A 19,975-nucleotide genomic window follows, 5' to 3' on the forward strand; every position below is an offset into this window, starting at 1 on the left:
CCCGTATCTGAGAGGCATGTGGAAAAGGAGGGAGAGATGAGGGCTGGAGAGAGTGCAACTGGACATTACAGAAGAAACGAGGCAGGAACTTGAGAAAACACTTTTTCTGTTTTTGTGTGTTATCATATGGTATTTGTATCCTTCCCAGAAGGAAGGAGCTCCTAAATGATACACGGTTACTGACAGCTTGGTGTTGCTTTTGTTCCAGGAAGTGGGACTGGTGGACTACCACTCTCACCATGCCAGGGACTACAGCTCCCACCTGGCTCAACCCCATCGCCGTCGGCCTTCCTTACTTTCAGAGTTCCAGCCTGGGAATGAAAGGTAGGAGCACCATGCTCATATAGAAGGGCATTTCTTTCATGAGCCGGGTAAGCTCATTGCCACTGTGCTTAGATTCTCTGGTATTTGCATTACTATATCTATAAAAGTGTCTAAGTACCCAGTTGGGAAGTGATCTGTGGATATGTGGGATGCTTGCGTTGCCTCTTCAGTATATTACTTTGTGTTTAGGTTTGACAGATCATGCTCAATGAAAGACTCATGCAGGTGGCATTTAATGCCGTATTATTCTACTAAAGCCTCTGACTGTTAACCCTCCCCCAGAGTAATCCTTATGTAATTGGCAGCCGCAAGCCGTTCCTCTATAATGTTGTGTTAAACGGTTCTGCGGGGCAATGAGGCCTGCAGAGTTTTTCCATCTTCAATAAACCAACCGCAAGTCAGGCGAAGCGTAATGTGAATAGTACTTTGTCTCTGGGGACTCAGGTCTTGTACCTACCAATGTTCTGTATTATTTATATATACGTTTTTAAATATATATATTTTAGATGCATTTTTGAAGATGAGACTTGATTATTACTTATATATGATTCATGTGCATGGTATGAATTTTACATGATGCCTGGAATATGTAACTAAAACCATGTTTTTGTCCACAGCCGATTCTCATTGCACATCGCTTTGTGTATGTTTAAACGTTCAAGGAAAATCAAACTGAAGCAGATCTGCCTAGAAATAGGCTCCCAAATATTACATGCAGAGTGTTCCAGGTGTAAAGTGGTGGCTGCCTTTCAAAACTTGAATATCTAGTGTCTGTGGAATGCAGTGGAGATGCAAGACAGATTATTAGCCTAGCCCACCGCATGAGAGCAGTGGGTCATAGCTTGATACAGAAATAAACCCACCATATTTTAAATGCTACCCACCAGCTCCTGATTTACTCACACACTTCATTCAGTCACTGGTGCTTTGGCAGTCTCTCAAAGATGACTCACTCTATGCTACTGCGAGACAGATGCCTCCTGTAACTTCTCCACCAGAGCAGTGAATTTTCTTCTCGACAGATAAAAGATAAGCATCATATCAACAGTGGAGACTGCAGACAGCTATCTCACATTTCTTTGTGGAGACTGTGAAATTAAACCCTGGTCTTGCAGGCAGGCGTCTGGGGGTGGGGAACCTTTCAGTTGATTATTTCAGGCCTTCACATTTTCTTTTAGAGGGCTTAGTATCCAAACCAAAGCTCCCATTCTGTGTTCACATTTAGAGTCTGAATAGTGTAATTCGGGTCTTTGTAATTCTCCAATCCATTCTCCTCTTAGATGTGTGCTTGTCTTTTCACAAATCTCAATATTTCTGCACACTTTGTCTCCATTTGCAGCAGTCTCAGGGTTGTGGGAGCTAATATGGCCTTTGAAACTGTGCTTTTCTTCTATGATGGGATTATGGGTTTGTGAACAAGGCAGGTCTCCTCAACCACTGTGTCTGCACTGAAGGCAAGCAACATTTGCTGTAATTATGGGTCAGACAACCACAGCAGTATAATCACTACCGTGCTTCTCGTTTCATTCTTATCTTTGCTTAAAGCAATATCTCAGTCGCTCCGCCTCTTCCCATCTTTCTGAGATCATCTGCACTTCTTTAGAAGGGGAGAGTATATTTTATAGCCTGCATAAAAACTTGGAGAAACCAATTAACAGAAGTTCTTTTGTTGCTGGAAGAAAGAGTGCAAACAAGTCTGGTGCAAGAACTAAAAAACAAGTTTGTACAGTGACTGAGATGATTCAATTTGCTTATCTGTGAACCAGATACAAAAATTAGTTGGAAAATCTGTAAAAAACACCAAAAAAACCAGATTTAATTCATACCAGTATCCAGGATGTATTTTCATACTAGGCTAAAGTTTGTACACATCGCTGTTTTCTAGTGTTTTGGCCACTTGATGATATTGCTTTTATTCAGCAACATAAAGACGGACATGAGGGCTTTTGCACGTTCTGCATTAGGGTTTTTTCGAGCGGGCTGTGCCTTCTTTTCTGGGCACTTCCTTGGTTTCATTCATCCCAGCTGTGGTGAACTATGCAGAGCTGCATAACTGCTCCTTGGGGGAGCTAGAAGAGAATGGCACCCACACAAACGCTGTGGTGCTTTCACAAGAACTGGCTGCTATCGGCACACATGATCTCTGTTCTTGTCATAATGGGGCCCGGGCCGGTCGGGAAGTAATGGAGCTGTTGAGGGAAGTTGTGATGAGTTGCCCCCTTTGCTCTGCCTTCACACATAAGACTCCAGACTCCCTCCCAACTCAGAAAGAACCATTAACATGTGGGTTAATAACATTTACTAGATTCATTAAACATTACTAAGCGGCTTCACAGTCCACACCCAGAACCCCCCCCCTTTTTTTTTTACTGCTTGCAGTAGCTTGTTGCTGGCTATTTTTCACTGTCACGCCATAAAGTTTAATGAATGTAAGAAGCGCCATTTCCAAACTAGTGCCCCACACACAGAAGATTATGGCAAGATAATGGAGAATACAACCTCCACTGGTTGACAAAACAACTCAAAATGAATAACCAGCGGCGATGAAAGCCCCCCCCCCTGCTGCGTGATGTGGGAGCCGTCACCTCATTTTGAATGTGAAAAGACAACGGGGGTAACTTTGGATTTTAGGGAGGGTAAGAATAAGCCAAACACCATGTAGCTTCCAAACTGGAAGAATAAGTGGGGGGTTTGGGGCATGGGGCTACAGATTCTTGTGTGTTCTTCTCCTGGACAACAGACTGACCTGAAAACGAAACACTGAGGCTGTCTGCAGGAAGGAACAGAGCTGACTTTAACGTTTGCAGTAAGATGCATATCTTCCACAAGTCTGTGGTGGAGAGGATGGTTTGATTTGCAGCCTGCTGGTGGGGCAGCAGCCTCTGAGCCAGTGGCTCAAAGAAAGTGAGGAAACTAAAGAAAGCTGACTCTGTGCTGGGCCAACTTGGAGGAATTTGTAGATCCTGTAAGTTTCGACTTGGAGTCAGTGTCAGTTGGCACACCCCCCTACTGGCTGTCAGCATCCGACCAGTCTTATTTAGTCTTTTCTGGTCGTAGCAGTGTGGTCCTTGCCAAGTCATTCAGCTCTTTATGCAAGTCATTTTTTTTCCACATCTAACAAGCTGACTACGAGAAATGTGTGTCCAGTGTCTATCCTGGGCTTTGACATATGCCATTGTAACGACCGAATCAATTTTATTGGCTCCTTCAATATGTGTATTTCTGCTGACTTTAATACATTAACATGCCAGACCTGATATTGAGCCCGCTAATACTGCCGCGTTTTGCTTTGTTAGAATTTCTGTTGAAATACAGCTCAGGCTATGGTGCATTTCATTAGAACATTTCAGATAGCCAGCATATAACGAGAAAAATGCAGCATTGTTAATCAGAAACTGTCAATCCCGGGAAAAAAAAAGCTTATTACCAACAATTTGTAAGAAACGACTCTCTTTTAATGCTACATCTAAGTTTTTCAGTAGATTTCTTTACATCTGCTACAACTGTATGTCTTTCCTTTTCAGGGGACAAGAGCAGCACATCCGCTTTGAGCACATCTACCTACAAGAGCCCTCCGGCCAGTCAGATGTGGACTATGCAGAGATCAAACGCCCTCGTTTAGACCTGGGCCCAGAGTCTCTGGTGAGGCCCTCATCCCACCGGCAGCCACTGCCTATGGGAGGAGCTGAGGATATGACAAAGGTCAGTCGTCTCTGTGAAGTACCTTACATCATATCTGTAGTTTTTTTTACAGCTGGCCAGGTGTTACTGTAGGATGATTAACAACCAAACGGATAAAGTCATGCTGAGCTTGCCAGGAAGTCAAATAGCAAAACAAAAGCAGTGTACAATACAAAGTACAAACAGGGGATCCTGGGACATCTTATTCCCCTGAAATGTGTTGCATTTATCTCTACAAGATTTTTGTTATTTGGTTTTTCCTTCCAGTCTGTCTAAGACACCCAAAGGATGTTATTAGACACAGCAGAGCAAGAGCTTCTGCAATGAAGCTAAGCTGAGTCTCAGTGAGCAGCAGAGGGAAGACTAAAGGAGTTGTGAAACCACAATTAATAAATAATAGAGCTGACCTAGATTTCAAAAGAGGGAGGGTGAAACCGTGAACTGCACATCAAAAAGACTTGCTTGAAGTGCCGAGCTTCTGATTGGGTGGTGTTTTTGACATTGGAGTTGCTCAAACTGCCAGGGGAGGCAGACGGCCAAAGAATGGTAAATAGATACACCAATAACAGAGGGTGCAGAGACGGGAAAAAAAAAAAACCCACACTTAATCTATCCGGGAAAATATTCAGGAATGCCAGTGCTTCCCCTGAAAGCAGCAGGAGCTGCAGACCCATTACATAAGTGAAGTCCCATGCAATCTCTGTGGAACAAGAACACCTCATGATGGTGGGATCGGAACTGGAAATGAGGCAAAGGGCAGGTGGAGAGAGGCAAAGATGAGTGGGAAAAGGGAAATGGAGGACTTGGAGACCAAGGAGTGACAGGAAAATGTGGAGTAAGTCAGTAGTATCTGACAAAGCTAATGCTTGTGTTTTGGCTCACTTGCACAGGGTAACAGAGACGGCCCAAAGACTTACCGTAAAATCTGGACTCTAAGCCGCTTCTTTTTTCCCAGGTTTTGAGCACCGCAGCTTATAATACGGTGCGGCTCATGTTGCTTTTCATGCCGCCAAAAACATTTTGCCTCGTAACATTAGACCAATAAAATGAACTTATTGGTTTTTAGTGCGCAGGAGGAAGATGGAAAAAAGCGATCAATGACTTTTCCTGGGAGGCTACTGTCTTTTTTAAATTTTAATTTAAATTTTTTATTTACGCCAAGTGTTCGGGACAAAAAGCATTTGCAGTATGTATTTGTTTCTGTTATTACGCATTTAATTAATAGTTTAAAAATCCTCACGTGTTTCTGTGTAAATATCTCGTATTACAATGTGGACACCCGCAGCTTATGATCCGGTGCGGCCTATGCAAGTACAAAATGGATTTTCTTTTTGGAATTAGAGGGTGTGGCTTATGTTCAGGTGCGTCTACAGTCTGGAATTTATGGTAATTTGTTTTTGTACACCCCTGTGCAGTCATTTGATTTATTGTAGGTTTTTTTCTGGAAAAGTTGGGTTGCATATTAGAAATGGATACATTTCAAGAGCAGGTGAATAATTATGTTTAATCTATGCGAAGCAAAGGTTTCAAACCAACATCATTATCATTAAACTTAAACTCAAGTTTTATTATTTTTCACTAAATCTTTAAACTCCAAAGTAAAGGTTGATCTTGTAATAACATTTGACTCACAGTTTAACTTTTAAATGGCTGAAAGGCGACGTAATTACTCCGCTGTGCTGCCATTCGTTACCATTATCTCGTCATCTTGGTCCAAATATTTTCACCAAGCAATTTTTACAAAAGGAAGAGAATTCAAAGCATCTCTGCTGAGCCGTAGAGAGTTGGTTAACTAACTTAACAGGTTAGCTGTCGGTAACATTGCTGTTTTTCAACAACTCAATGGAAAAAGGGAAAAAACCCAAAAACCACCCTTACATTTGACATTTGACGCGCTTTGCTTGAAGTGGTTTTTGCTTGATTCAGAAAACTTGGGGTTATAGAAACACTTTTGCAAATTGCCTCTGAGGTGGCAAAGATTGAAATGAAGTGACTCACCTGCTGTTTCTGGTCTGAGTCAGTAAGCCACAAACACGCATTACCCATGCCTTCCCAGATATGATAGCTCAGATATTCCCACAGATAATTCCTGTTAAGAGTTTCTTTTTAACCTGTGGCTGTCTGATGAAATTCCTTCCTTGAGTGGTTGTAGTAAAAAGATGGATGGATGGGGGTTTGTTTCTTGTTAGGACAAAACGACTCCCCACCCTGTACTGACAGGTGATGTTGATGTGTTGGAAAGCTTACTGTGGGCCATTACTTTTGATGTGGTTTTTATTTGCTATTTTGGGATTAGACCAGTGGACTTTGGACTAGCAGCCTGGATGTTCTTTGCCTTCAGTAATGGTGACAAAGTAAATGACTGATGCAGAAGTGATGTGGTGTGAAAACTCATTAAGTTGAACTGCGTTGTTTGATATGGTGAAAATTCACCGCGACCCCCATTCTGAAGAACTCTTAACTTTGCTTTCCTCCTCATCTCTCCAACAGCACTCTGACTGCACGTAAGGCACTGATCTCTCATAAGTCCTTATCTCAGGCCCACTTAAGATGAACAGAAATATCCCTTCAAACCTCGTCTCCACAGAGCGTTGGGTGAGGAGCACGGTTAGCATAGCAGCACAAGGGAGTGCTCCATCTTTCCATCTTGGGGGCCTTTCAGTCACAGATTTGAAGCAATGCTCAGATCTTAATACACAGTGTCTGAAGTTAAATGTGTAAGCCATGAATGACAGTCTAGAAAACTAAAAATGTGCATGAGACACAAGCTGTAATGCCAACAGTGCCAACAGCTTTATTTTTTATCAGAGACTGGCAGGATCATAAAGCTTTCCAAGACCGTTCTTCAGCTCAAAACGGATGCGTTGGCAGGAAAGTGATGTTTCAGGTTCACTGAAAGGCCTCTCCTGCAGCGACAGTGCATTTTTCTTGCTTTAAAAGATTCTTAGCCCCTTTAGAAATTCGTATTTGAATATCGTTCTGCAGTCACCTCTGCTTTTTTGTGTACTTGGCTTAAGAGTCTTTTTTATTTTTTTCTATTTTTATAATCGCTTTGTGGAATGCTGTGAGACAGCAAGAGTTACAGGGAATCAGAGTTGTCAGGGCAAATAAGCCGTTAGCTACACAGGATCAGAGGTTGGCTGTTCGCCTGTGACCTGCTCACACAGTTTCACAGGTGAAGTCATTTTGATGTGCTGCCATACTGTTGACAAGAGAAGAGGATGTGTAGAAAACAGGATCAGGATGAAAACCTGATTTCTGGAGAACATGGGGGACAGTACTTGATTATTTTGTCATGATATTAATGCCCTCCTTGTTAAAACTGTTCTAAACGCCTTAACACTTGACTCTGGTAGAGCATACACACAAGAATAAAACCTTTTTTTGTTCCTTATCTCTGGCTTTCTGAGCTCTAAACATGTTGTCTTAAGCCCACCTTTTCAAAGAGTTTATTGGGTTTGATATTTTAGTGTTGGCATCTTTTTTGTGACTCGCTGGCTTTGGCAGCCTGGGATGTGTTCAAAGACAGCTTCTCTCCATCCTCAAGCACTGACATTTTCAATAACAGCAGGTCTGCAGCGCTGCAGTGCTGCCTACCTAGTGCAGATTAGCCCACTTATATAACCCTCATTTTAGACGTTTAAAAATAACGCAGAACAAAACCCAAGCTGGATCCATCTCTCTCATTGACACGTGCGCACACACACACACACACACACACACACACACACACACACACACACACAGAGCGTTATTTATGGAGGATTAGCTCTGGAACGGTCACATACATTCAGAAAATAGGAAAACCTACAACTGTGCAGGATCAGGAGGAGAGGAATTCTGCCTCGAGTCAGTTAGTTGAATTCATTAATTAACTTTTCTTTTTTTTTTCAATTTCAGTTGTGAATTGTTTTTCTAAAATTCTCGTCTAGATTAAAGATATTCTTTCATCATATGAAACTTGACCCTCTTTATATAAAGAAGTAAATGTTCGAGTGTATTTGCAATCCGTTTGTGGTAGAACGCTTCACAGTCTCCTTATCAGTCTATCTGCTGTGTAATCACAGAGCAGTATTACTTCAATCTGCATGATATTAACGTTCCTTTTTGAATATTACGTTGTTTTTCTACTCGATGGAGACATTTTGGATGTTTAGACTTTGCTTGTGGTGTGCTACATTTCATTATGTTGCAATTTCTGAAAAATGAAAACCATCAAATCAGATATAAGAATGTAGAGTGTCAGCATTATGTTGAGTTAAACGGTGCCCGTTTCATGTCCTAAGAGCTTGAGTAAGGGCAGCTGAACTTACTTTTTGGATCCTAAAGAGTTTCCCTTCTGCTCGGAAAGGCCTCTTCAGGTCTAAACTAGTTGTTGGGGAGTATCGGTTTATAAATCTGTTCACACTTGGCAGGTCTTTACAGTCACGTGTCACTGAACCACCTGACCAATGTGTGCCTTGTTTTATTTACTATGCACTTACAATTGTCTCTCCTTCCCTGGCGGTCTCACAACCTTTCACACCTTGGATCCTGTGACCAAAGCATATCCTTTCAACTTGTAGGTGAGAATGACCTAAACGACCGGCACATTGATCCGGTGGTTCTGTGACACATGTGACTGTGATGACTTGGCAAGTGTCAGTGGCCCCTCTCTACTTACAAGCCAATATTCCCCTGCCAACCAATTTAGAACTGAAGAAGCCTTTTGGATGAGAGGATTCAAGAAGTCCAGTCGCCTTTATTCAAGCTTTTAGGATCACCGTGACCTGGATGACTGAGAAGCTACACGACATCTTGTTTTATCTGGTCATTTCACGGGTTTTCTCATCTTACTGGGGCATTGCTCTAAATCTAGAAACAGGCTCTGACACCAATAGACAGACAGAGAGTTTCCTCCAAGTGAAACACAGCCCTGACCGATGCACCTGCGCTGATTCTACCACTTCAAGTCAAAATGTCTGCTGTGAAAAAGGCCTCCAGCCTAACATTTATTTGAAGTCTTTTGTGATATTGATGTTGCAAATGTTGATATTTCACACATTGCAATGATAATATATTTTTGATACGAGCTGTAACGGACAAGTGGTGCTATTTACCAAGTTGAATGATTTGCTTCTACTTCTTTCTTCATTAGATTACATAACTGAAGAAGAGAAGTTGTATATCATTCCAAAGAGGCACACTGTTGGCAGCCATATTCACATTATGCCAGAGGAATAATTTGAAAAGATGCTTTTACTCTGTGAGTTCAGTCTGTAATGGTTGTGATGTTAAAATCTGTGCTTGGCTGGTGATATTTGGTATATAAATGATCTCTGACAGTGACGGTCATTATTCTGCTACAGGCGGGGAGAGCAGACCAGCTTTTACAGGGGAAAGTACACAAATGCATGAAATGAAATCTTTGCCGACCTCTCAACTAAATTTGGTTATGATACACTAGTGCTGTAATCAGAGAAATTCTTGGTCGACTGAAAAACCTGAAATTTGGACTAATCGGCAGGTGGAGGGAAAGTTATAAAACAAATAAACCATTATTACACTAAAATATTGAGATATGTTTAATATGATATTAATAGCCTATAATATTGAAATATGACCGTTTTTAGATGCTACGCCGTGTTTGTAGGCGAGCTCTGATATGCAAACTGTTGTTTGCAAATTTTGCATTCGACTTTTTTCCCGCCATCTATTTTGGTAAAATTCTGCCACACTGCCTATGTCTTTGACATGGATGCTAGAGGAGGACTCACTGTAAATGAAACGCTCAAAATAAAAATACATATTCTGACGTTGAATAACGTGGACGTTCTTCATTCTGCCCGTCTCTAGTGGGTTGGGCTAATCCAAAAGGGTGAAAACAAGGGGGGTGTTCTCTGAAGACAGGCTGCTACCTGTGCAACAGGGGTGCTCTGAAAATAAATGCCCCCATTAGCACTTGGTACTTTCTTCCTGATGAAATTAACCATAGACTAGAAATTAACACGGCAAAAAAAATCGACCAATCAGAATTTTGGTGGACTAAGAACGTATGGACCAGTCGACTGGGACTTTACAGCCCTATGAACAACTGTTCGGGATTCCATGGCTCTCAAATTTACTATTTTATCATCTTTTTGGTGCCTTTTGTTCCTTTTTGGTGTCCTGTGTGTGATACACAGGCTGTTTGGGGGATCAATAGGTTGTTTTGGTCTCAGCACTTTTAGTCTTCAACCCATATCTTAAAATCAAGGAGTTTCCTCACCCTTTATGGCCTGTGACTAAATGTAGAGAAGTTAAACGATTTCAGCAAGCAGGATTTTCCCAAAGGTCCCTTGTGTAATAGGTAAATTGAGCTGTAGCTGGTTAGTACGCACCACTTCTTGGTGTCACCGTGCTGTACGTGGAGGGCTGGTGTGTCCTCCCCGTCAGCGCGGCAGCTCAGTTAATGAGCCGCTCTGTGTGTCGATGCCTCCACTGGCCGACGCACCCTTCCGTTTTGCTTCCGGAAGACATGCTTAATAATTTTCTCCTAAATTTGATTTTAGATGTGTAATTCATGTCAGATTTCCCCCTACATCCTAAAAAACAGAAGCAAAAGCAGGAGCGGTTTGTTGAGCAGAGCCAGCTACCAGCACTGCTGTGTGCAGTCCAGGCGAAGGAAAGGAGGCTGTGACCTCTAAGACATCGCACCGGCAGCCCATACCCAGAGGACTTTATTACTGGCTTTTTACCCTCTGAAATAGGACATAAATGGTGTTGAAAGTGATCTTGCACAGTAATTAATTAACCTGTTGTATTTAAAAATGAAAGAAAACTAGGGATGGCTAAGATATTGTATCTAACCGTGTCTTCTCTGCGTCTCCGGCAGGACCGTGGAAGTGCCATCGGAAAGCTGGAGCCCATCTCCCCTGTCAGCCCGGTCCACATGGACCCTGACTTGGATCTGGTTCCGGCTCGCTTCTCTAAGGAAGAGCTGATCCAGAACATGGACCGTGTCGACAGGGAAATCGCCATGGTGGAGCAGCAGATCTGCAAGCTTCGCAAAAAACAGGTCTGTACATGAAGGGATCTGGTGGTACTCTGACATGACGTCGAACTGGTTTGTTTGAAGACTGCAGAGTGATCGTTCCCACCTGCTGAGCTCCTCCATTCGCTCTTTGGAGGGACATTGTGCCGGTGTTGCTGTTGATGCTTTTCAGAGCTTTAGATTAGTCATCGTTGTAACAGCACACCTCTGTCAGTCGGAACATTAACAGAGGAGATGACTTGGTAAACTGTGTCACAAAATATAGATACATTGAAGTACTAAAAGGAGATCAGAAGATGAGCCGTGTCCTGTTCACACTTTCATGCTCTTTGTGGTCAGACAGTGACAGTTGGAACAAATATTGTCCTGTCCATAGTTGTCATTTTATATGCAGTTAATGTATTTGTAATTGATAAACTCGATCTGACGTGCAGCTTAGTTTTTTTTTTATGTGTTGTTATTTTGTTCAGTCTTGGTTAGAATTGGGAGAAAAAAAAAAGGTAGGAAATGCCACTAATGTGCATCTCGCACAATGTGATGAAGCTGAAGTGAGCTGCAGAAGTTTTTCTTCATCATGCTGGTTGAAGGATTTGTCAGTGTTGTCGCCCTTGTTGAATTCTCATGAGTGATGTTGCGTAAGGTTTTGTTTATTTGAAATGTACAGTCGTTCCAGTGTGACTTTACCTGCCAGGCTGCAAGTTGGCATTGAAATAGAAAAGTCTTAAATAGACTGCTGCTGTGTTATTATCACTGCATTGAAGCTTGAGGCTGTTTGCTGCTCGGTGTGCTGCGATGATGTTCACTCGCCTTCTAGCATCTGCATCCCCTTTTCTTTCCTCTCCTCTTTTTATTTAGGAGAACAGTCGGTTAAAAATATATGAGGCTATAGATAACCGCGTCCCTGGGGGGAGCATGAAATTATGGTTTGTGTTTTGTGACTGCTAAACCACTTGTATCCCTGCCAGTGCTGCCACACTGTCTCCCAGCTGGCTGCTTACGACGTTTAGTGAAGAAACTTTCCGGACAATACCGCTCTGATCGAGCCTCCTCGTTTGTCATACACACGGTTACACCGACAAGCCGTTTTATTCTAATCCGAAAAAGAATTGCACAAAAGCAGCTTTTGGTTGCTTTATGCATCACAGGTGCTGTCGCAGCCCACAGCTGGTAAAACTGGTGACATAACCCTGACCACATGATCGCGCTGCTGACACCTCTTCGCTGTAACAGCTTAAGAAAACACTCAGAATCTGACAAGTCTTACAGTTGTGGAGGCTTTTTCATAGCTAATGATTCAGTTTGTCACCCAGCAACTTGGTCAAGAAAGGCCTCCAAGTTATGGGGCTGGCAGGAAAAATACCCAGTGAGGCCAGCTAAAAGGAGGGAAGGGGGGGGGGCTTTAACTCAAACCCTCCTGGTTTCATCAGTAAATCATCTGAAGTCAAGAAGCCTGTTTAATAGAAAAGATTTAGTTCAACATCAGCTGTTGAATTTAAGCCTTGCTGATCCCAAATCTGTTGAGTGATCGAGAGCTGGAGCTCTGCTGCTCTGAGGCATAAATCAAGCAACCCCCCCTACCCCTCCCTCCTCGCAACCTTCCTTAATATACACAGTTGTTTTATGGATATTTTAACAGTCCAGCTCTCTTCAAGCATTAAAACATCTGGATTAATTAAGTGGCATGATAAAACATTATTTCAAGAGTTCTGGCAGAGGAATTGAATGAGCGGGGTTAGGGCTTAGGTTTCAGCCTGTGTGCGTCATGTCAGCCAAACTCAGGATGGCTGGTTTATTTTATTTCACTCTGAGGTAGGTTTAGAGATGGATTGTGGTGGGTGGGTGGGTGCTTGGGAATGTCTGTGTTAGCCTGAACAGATGCTTATCGGAGCTATTGTGGCACAAGATGATCCATCCTGCTCTGCCTTCATGTAAATCCTCCTGAGGCTGCTTACAAAACAACACCCCCCCCCCCCCCCCCCCCCCCCCCCCCCCAGAACCCTGTCATGAGAGGAGCAGGAGGAGCAGGAGGAGTGGAGGACTGACTTAAATGTTGATCAGCTGTTTGCACGCCACTTGGCGACACTTGGCCTCAGCTTCCAGACAGCTGAATACACTCTGCTTCTGTCTCCAGTTTACAGCTTACGCAACAGATTGCATCCAAACATTATCAGCCAAAGTATGATGTCAGTTATTACTTGGAAGGTATCGAGGTGTCTTTGTTCGCTTGAACGATTATTTGTGCCAACTTTTTCTTTGTCTTTTCCATAGCTGTCAAGAGTCTAGACTCAGATCAAGGCCGTGCATTATTAGGGTCCAAATGAAAACAGTGATTTGTGTTTGGATGTAGCCTCGTTTTGCTCTTCAAAAGACACCGAAGGCTCAGTTATATTGTTCTCAAGTTTAGCTGGAAGTCTGTGTGGGTTTTGCTCTAATAAAGCACTAAACTAAAACTAACTTTATCTCTAATAAGGTTTTCAAGTAGAATGAAAAATGTATTAATTTGCAACTACCAAGGTTCCACTTTTGTATGACAAAACAATTTAATGGACTGAAAAAGAGTGTAAGCGAACATTTCTAGAACCTAATGTTATGTTTAGAATGTGTTTAATCGTGTTTCCTGCGACAGACTATGCGAGTTCAGTTGTAAATAATTCAAACATTTAAATGGATTTTGACTCATTATTGCTGACTACCACCAATGGCTGGAGTAAGTAGCTTCTTTCAAATGCTTCTTATTAATAGTGGCAAGGCGAGTTTATTTGTAGAGCAGGTAGTACACAAGGCAATTCAAAGTGCTTTACAGCTACATAAAATCATAAGAAGGCAGATAAAATCATTCCAAAAAAATAATGATTAATGAATGAATTGTTACAATAGTCTAACCTGCTGGAGACAAACGCATGGATCAGTCTTTCTAAGTCTGGTTTAGACACTGCTCCTTTGATTCTGGCGATGTTTTTTAGATGATAAAAAGCTGCTGATGTTATTGATTTAATGTGGCTGTTAAAGTTCAGGTCTGAGTCCAAATATTACCCCTAGATTTGTAACCTGATTGTTAGGTTTTAGAGAGAGAGTCTCAAGGTGACTGATAACACTTTCTCTTTGTTTCTGTGGGTCACAGGCGATGATTTCAGTTTTGTCGGAGTTTAACAGGAGAAAATGGTTTGCATCCACACACTGACACCAGGAGGAGCGCTGACTGTTCTTACAGATACAGGCTTTTCTGTATCTGGGTGTAATGTGCAGCTTGATAACGCTCCCTTTCCAATTCTTTTGGTTGCACTTCCACTCGTTTTTTTCCTTTTTAAAAGGCCTATCAAAGACGAGCACAGATTTACTCCCCATAAGCTATTTAGCTTCTTCTATTTCCTGCATCCCCTGCCCTCTAATGGGCTTTGTCGTTGCACCTTCATTATGCCTTGTCATTCTGTTTTTAATGTATAGAGACAGGCTGGCAGATTAAAGTTGCTGTGCCTCTGAACCAACAAGTCGCTCTGCCAAATCGATTGCCGTGTGTGTGTGAGAGACACACGTTTGTACAGTTTCTAATCCCGCACTGGTGGCATGCTATTTGAAGGCACATAGTGGTACGCTGCCTCTGTTTGCGCAGCGTGAATAAGCAAAGTCAAGCAACAGCAGCCCACAAAGGGAGCGTTTACCCGTGACCTCTGAAAAGGGTCACTGTCTGACCATGCAGCAGAAACATACCAGTCTATTCTGGAAGATCAGGGGGCGCAATGATGAGGGCTAACCGTTGTTTTTGTGTGTATTACAGCAACAGCTGGAGGAGGAAGCGGCGAAGCCCCATGAGCCAGAGAGGCCCATCTCACCGCCACCCAGTGAGGCCAAGCACCGTAGCCTGGTGCAGATCATCTACGACGAAAACAGGGTCAGTGGAAGACTCACACACTCAGACTGTGGCCTGCCCTTTTCACCAATCGATGCCCTGACATTTTTATTTGGTTTCACAACCACAGTCACTGCCACGTACATGTTAGATGTGTCTGTACCAAACGTGGCGCCCAACAGGTGCACAGCAGTCTGGGATTGTGCTATAAATCGAGGCCAGTACTGTATAGGTATAAGTTTGCAGAGTACAGAATGATATGCGGTGACTCTGAAGAGACAGGTGTCGGTCTGCGGTGGGTCTGTCATTTTCAATTTCCCTGTTTGCTTTAATGCATGTAAATAAAGAAGAAAGGTCGTCAAAACATATTCATGTCATACCTGAAACTCCTGCACCTCACTGTCAGGCAAAGCAGAAGTCTTGCCTCAGAGAATCGGCAAACAAAGATCAACATAGCAGGCATGATGAAATCCCACGTGTAGGCTCTCAAAAACATGCGCACAGGAGAAGGTGAGTCACTTTCACCTTGGCAAATCTGCCTTTTCTCAAAGAATTGCAGATTGATCGTCCCTTTAGGAAAAGATAACGCAGCATCTCTGAGGTCACTTAAAGACACAAGGAAGTGTGAAGCTGCTCACTTGTAGCCGATCCTGCACACAGCAGAGATATGTGCAGAAGATAAAGTTCATTATGGAGTATGTTGGGAGTGATTCTCGGTGCTCTCAGCCCCCCTAGTGGTTAGAAGCACATGTCCTCTTCATATTGGAATTATATCACGGCCCTTATTCCAGCTTGATCGGGTTTCAAGAAGTATGTTTAAAAACTTCCAATTGCACAGGGGGAAAAATGCTTTTGAATGCTCTACAGATTAATTTGACAAATTCAAGCAAGTAGAAAAAGTGGTTAAAATGTAGAAGCTAGTGTAAAATCCAAGCAATCACTGAGATTTGTCATTGAACTTACATTTCAGGCAATTGGGACATCTTACTTTGGTGGTTATCCAACAGTTCCTGTGCATATTACACCAAAGCTCCTACAGAACCCTTGTTAAAACACCTGACTTTCACCGTCTCCTTGCACAGCTTAATCACAGAACTTCTGTGAAACAGCAGGACGTTGGAGTTGGCTCAGGTTAAAGAGTGACTCAAGTCTGTATTGTACTTCCCTCTGACTTACGGGATGAACTCTGGCCCAGTGCCGGCCTCTCCACCCTCACTGTGCCTCTCTGCTGACTTAATCTGCTTCTTTTCTGGTTTCACACCCTCATTTACTCAGTCACTGATTTTCACACTGTTTCACATTAAGAGACCATAACTTTTTTTTCCATTTATCGTAGACATCCATTCTTCTGATGCACAGTATTTCACTCAGAATTCCACTGTCTTTATTGAAAAATGTGTATTGTGTAGTACATGGATATATTGTTACCAGTGTGCGTACATACCTGGCTGCAATTCATTGGGCCTCCTTCTGTTAACTGAACAGCATCACCTGTCCCTTCTGGGCTCGGTGTCGCCAGCTTTTTCCGACGGAGTCTACATCTCAGCTGACAGCTCGCTGTTAAACCCCAGGGATGTCTCAACCAACGTTCAGTCTTTGCCATCATGGGCATGAGCGCAGGGCAACACCGCCTCGCTGAGGTTTCATTATCATAATTCTGAGATATGCTTCATCTTCATGTCTTTTGCTTTGGCCAGAATTCCAATAATGGGAATTAGAGTTGGTTTGAGTATTCCCATGTTAAAAGTTTTAAAGATGCACGTGACCTGCTGGAGAAAATATCTTGTTAGCTACCAACGGTGTGAACAACAGTACAGTTGCTTAGTGCATAGCTCATAATCCCACTGTAGCAAATCAATGTGCAGCCACAGGGGGGCATGGTGGGAATAATGGAGCCAGCCTCTCTGCTTCGGTCTTGTAGAGATGGAGGGCAGTTACTGAAATATTAATGCTCTCTTATTTATATAGGCACTTTGTAGGAGAAACATATTCCCTGTGCAGTTTCCTCTTGCATGACCCTTCATTCATTGCTTAATGCACAATTTGGAGTTTTTCACTTCAAGTCATTTTGCAAGATTTTTGGAGGTCAGTATCGTGCAGTCATGCTTTTAAATTTGCTGTAAGTGTCACAGTGAGGAAATGAAGAGAAATCCCTGCGGCTCCGTGCTCTCAGAGGATGAAAGTCTGCTTTTAGTAATTGCTGCTCATTAACTGTTACTGTAGTGAGCGAACTCTCTGAGGCAATACTCTGCAGCCTGTTACGCCAGTCACCGGTGAGGAAGCAGCATGGAGCTGTTTGTGTTTAAATTATATGTGTGGCATCTGCCAATGTACAACATCAGTCCTTCCTTTGTCTTATGATGACACAGGGCTGCTTTTGAAAGTTCCCATTTAGCTTTCCTCACATGTGACCCAGTTGTATGCATGAGGTCATGTATTCAAATACCTTGAGTAATGTATACATTTAAGGAGTAGATCCCAAACACTCCTCTGTTTTCTCTAAGGCAAAGGCATAGTACACATAAGGAAGCAGCATCGCATAATGCATGGTGAAGAATAAAGGCTGGGACACACACACACACACACACACACACACACACACACACAATCAAATTTCTACAACATTAACTCTCCATGCGGCTCCTGCTGCATGCTGAGTGTGGCAGTCTGGGTCAGTTTCACTGGCTACTGATGGAAATGGACTAAGATGGAAAGCAACAGAGCTTGTTGTATGTCACCAAGGAGGGTCTGCTTGATCGATGAAGCAGAGGGAGAGCGGAATAAGGAGAGAAGCACATTGAGAGGAGTGAAAGGGAAACTTCTTGCACGTTTGCCTAAATATAAACGTATGGAGGTCCAAAGTTGCAGAAGTCATCTGAAGACACCAGCAGGTGTTTTGTAAACGACAATCTCTCTCTTTTCTTGCTTTATTTGTCCTGCTAGAAGTTTTTGTTTTTAAGAGCCTGATGGTTCTGGGTAGTTGGGGGGTCTTTTATCAGATGTCTCTTATTTGATAAGCACCTGAGCTCTACAGCAAAATAATGAAGAAAAGAGAAGACGTGGGGCTCCCTCTCCTCTTTTCTTCATTCTTTCGCTCCCACTCACTTTTCACTCCACTCCCACTTGCTTTCCTGTGTGCCTGCTCTTTCTCTCTAACCTAACTCTACTCAGGGGAGGTGAGTAAATTCTATTTTTTTTTCTTTTTTCTGTGAGAGAGTAGTGGGAACTGAGGCAAAGAGCTTTGGCCCAGCTTGACTTAAAAGGTCTAATAATAGTCAGTGCTTCCATCTCTCCATCCATCCATGTATCCAGCCTTCCATCCATCCAGCAAGCAGCAGTGTAGCCTTGGTGATCAAGTGAGCATGTTCACAGCGTTGCCGTGGTGATGGAAGAGGTGCAGGCAGCCAGCTAATTTTCTACTTCTGTGTGTCATCTCTCCCCAGAAAAAGGCTGAAGAGGCTCATAGGATACTGGAAGGACTGGGACCCAGAGTAGAACTGGTGAGTAGATACTTGGATTTTCTGTTGTGTTCTGGTTCTGACTGATCTTTTTTTCCACTTCCTGTACATTTTCAAATATTGCACAGCAAATGTAAACACTTGCATCTGTTAAACATATATGCTCAGCCTATGCAGAATCCTACAGAGAACAGGTTTTGCTCTTCCTCAGCAGGCCTTTTTGAATAGATTACTTTGGATCCGGTTGTCTGACTCCTAATAATCAAAGCTTTGTAACGCTCCTGTTATTTGGTGACAATACATTTATAAGGCAAGACAGAAGTGGTATTTTAGGGGACTCATTTATCAGACATTTCTGGTCTGTTTCATCTGTTTTTTCTTCTTCTTCTGCTGTTCCAGCCTCTGTACAACCAGCCTTCTGATACCAAACAGTACCATGAGAACATCAAAATGTGAGTCTGACCCTACACATGTCCTCATTTCTGAAGATTTTTCCTATCTATACATTACAAAATTGTAAGTGGGATCTAATTGTTTTAATTTGAAATATATTAAGTCATTGCTTGTAAAGGCTGCATATGAAGCGATAGTCGTGCTTCAAGAAATCAGATACCCGATTAGAATGAATTCAGTTCAACTCAGACCTGAAAACTGAAACTCCGAAATGCCAGTCAAAGAGCAAAGACTGGTATTTGGGAGGCGGGATGTGAAGCTGCCATCCTGTGAACAACTTTGTAATTACACATGTCGATGCGTCTTTGGGCAAGACACTGGCCAAATCCCAATTATCTTGTTAAAGGACTGAGACTTTGAGGAGTGTTTGCAAAGAGCTCGAAGGCTCAGGGCAAATCAACTTTTCAAAGCCACTTTGCATCCCTTAGTTTTTCTGCGTTTTTTCTTTTTCTGCGGGACTGTAGAATAATAAAACATAGGGATTGGCCTCAGGCTGGACCTGAACCTCAGTTTGCTCTCATTGACATACTGCAGACTCAGAATAGCTGGAGAGAAACACATCGTAAACTGCTTAGTAAAACCAACAAAAGTTCAAGGATGCTATACTTGACTCTTGATTATTTATCCCTATAAAGTATGTACCGAGGAAGGCTACACCTGTTTTTCAAGCTTTGTGTATGAAGATTACAGTTTTGGCAGGAACCTCCAAAGCATATAAAGGCTAGCTGTTGCCTTGATTGCCTTTTTAAAATGTGGCTCAAGCCTGCAGTGACTTTATACAAACAAATATTTTTGCACTTGGACCCATATCAAGGAAAAATGTCATGACCAGCAGCCTCTGAACTGCTGCAGTGGTACAAAACACACAGCAGTCAAGTGCAACCAAGTTAAAAGTGTATGTGTTTACAGCTGACAGCCTCAGATCGTGTGTGACAACATCATGCAAGGTATCTCTACTGAAGTCCTGCTGAAAGAAAACGGTCATGTCAGAATCCTTTAAGAGGAGAGTCAAAGCAAGAGAACGGTCCCCATGCAGCTGTTGTCTGATGTGTGGCTGAGCGCAGAGGCGGCTGCCCTGGGAACAGTAGAAATTAAAAGGGAAGGCCATCGAATTCAAATGCCCCAAAAGTAGAAAAAAGAAAAACTGCTCAACTCGCTAAATATTCAGTTGTGGTATTTTGAAATAAATGAATGCTAGCA

At 42.7% G+C, this 19,975-nt stretch overlaps 1 protein-coding gene across 5 annotated transcripts in view; it reads left to right on the top strand.

The window, feature by feature from the left end:
* Nucleotides 1–19,975, top strand: part of ncor2 (nuclear receptor corepressor 2) — an 83,188-nt gene that overhangs the window by 20,468 nt on the left and 42,745 nt on the right. For all 5 annotated transcript variants that reach the window (XM_072388378.1, XM_072388375.1, XM_072388380.1 and 2 more), the window contains exons 3-8: nt 209–324; nt 3,849–4,026; nt 10,859–11,041; nt 14,793–14,906; nt 18,308–18,364; nt 18,722–18,774. In XM_072388378.1, the coding sequence (XP_072244479.1) occupies nt 209–324; nt 3,849–4,026; nt 10,859–11,041; nt 14,793–14,906; nt 18,308–18,364; nt 18,722–18,774 (701 nt within the window). The remainder of the gene's footprint in view (nt 1–208; nt 325–3,848; nt 4,027–10,858; nt 11,042–14,792; nt 14,907–18,307; nt 18,365–18,721; nt 18,775–19,975) is intronic.

Source organism: Leuresthes tenuis, unplaced genomic scaffold (genome assembly GCF_036924035.1).
Source record: "Leuresthes tenuis unplaced genomic scaffold, fLeuTen1.0.hap1 SCAF_6, whole genome shotgun sequence".
Lineage (NCBI taxonomy): Eukaryota > Metazoa > Chordata > Actinopteri > Atheriniformes > Atherinopsidae > Leuresthes > Leuresthes tenuis.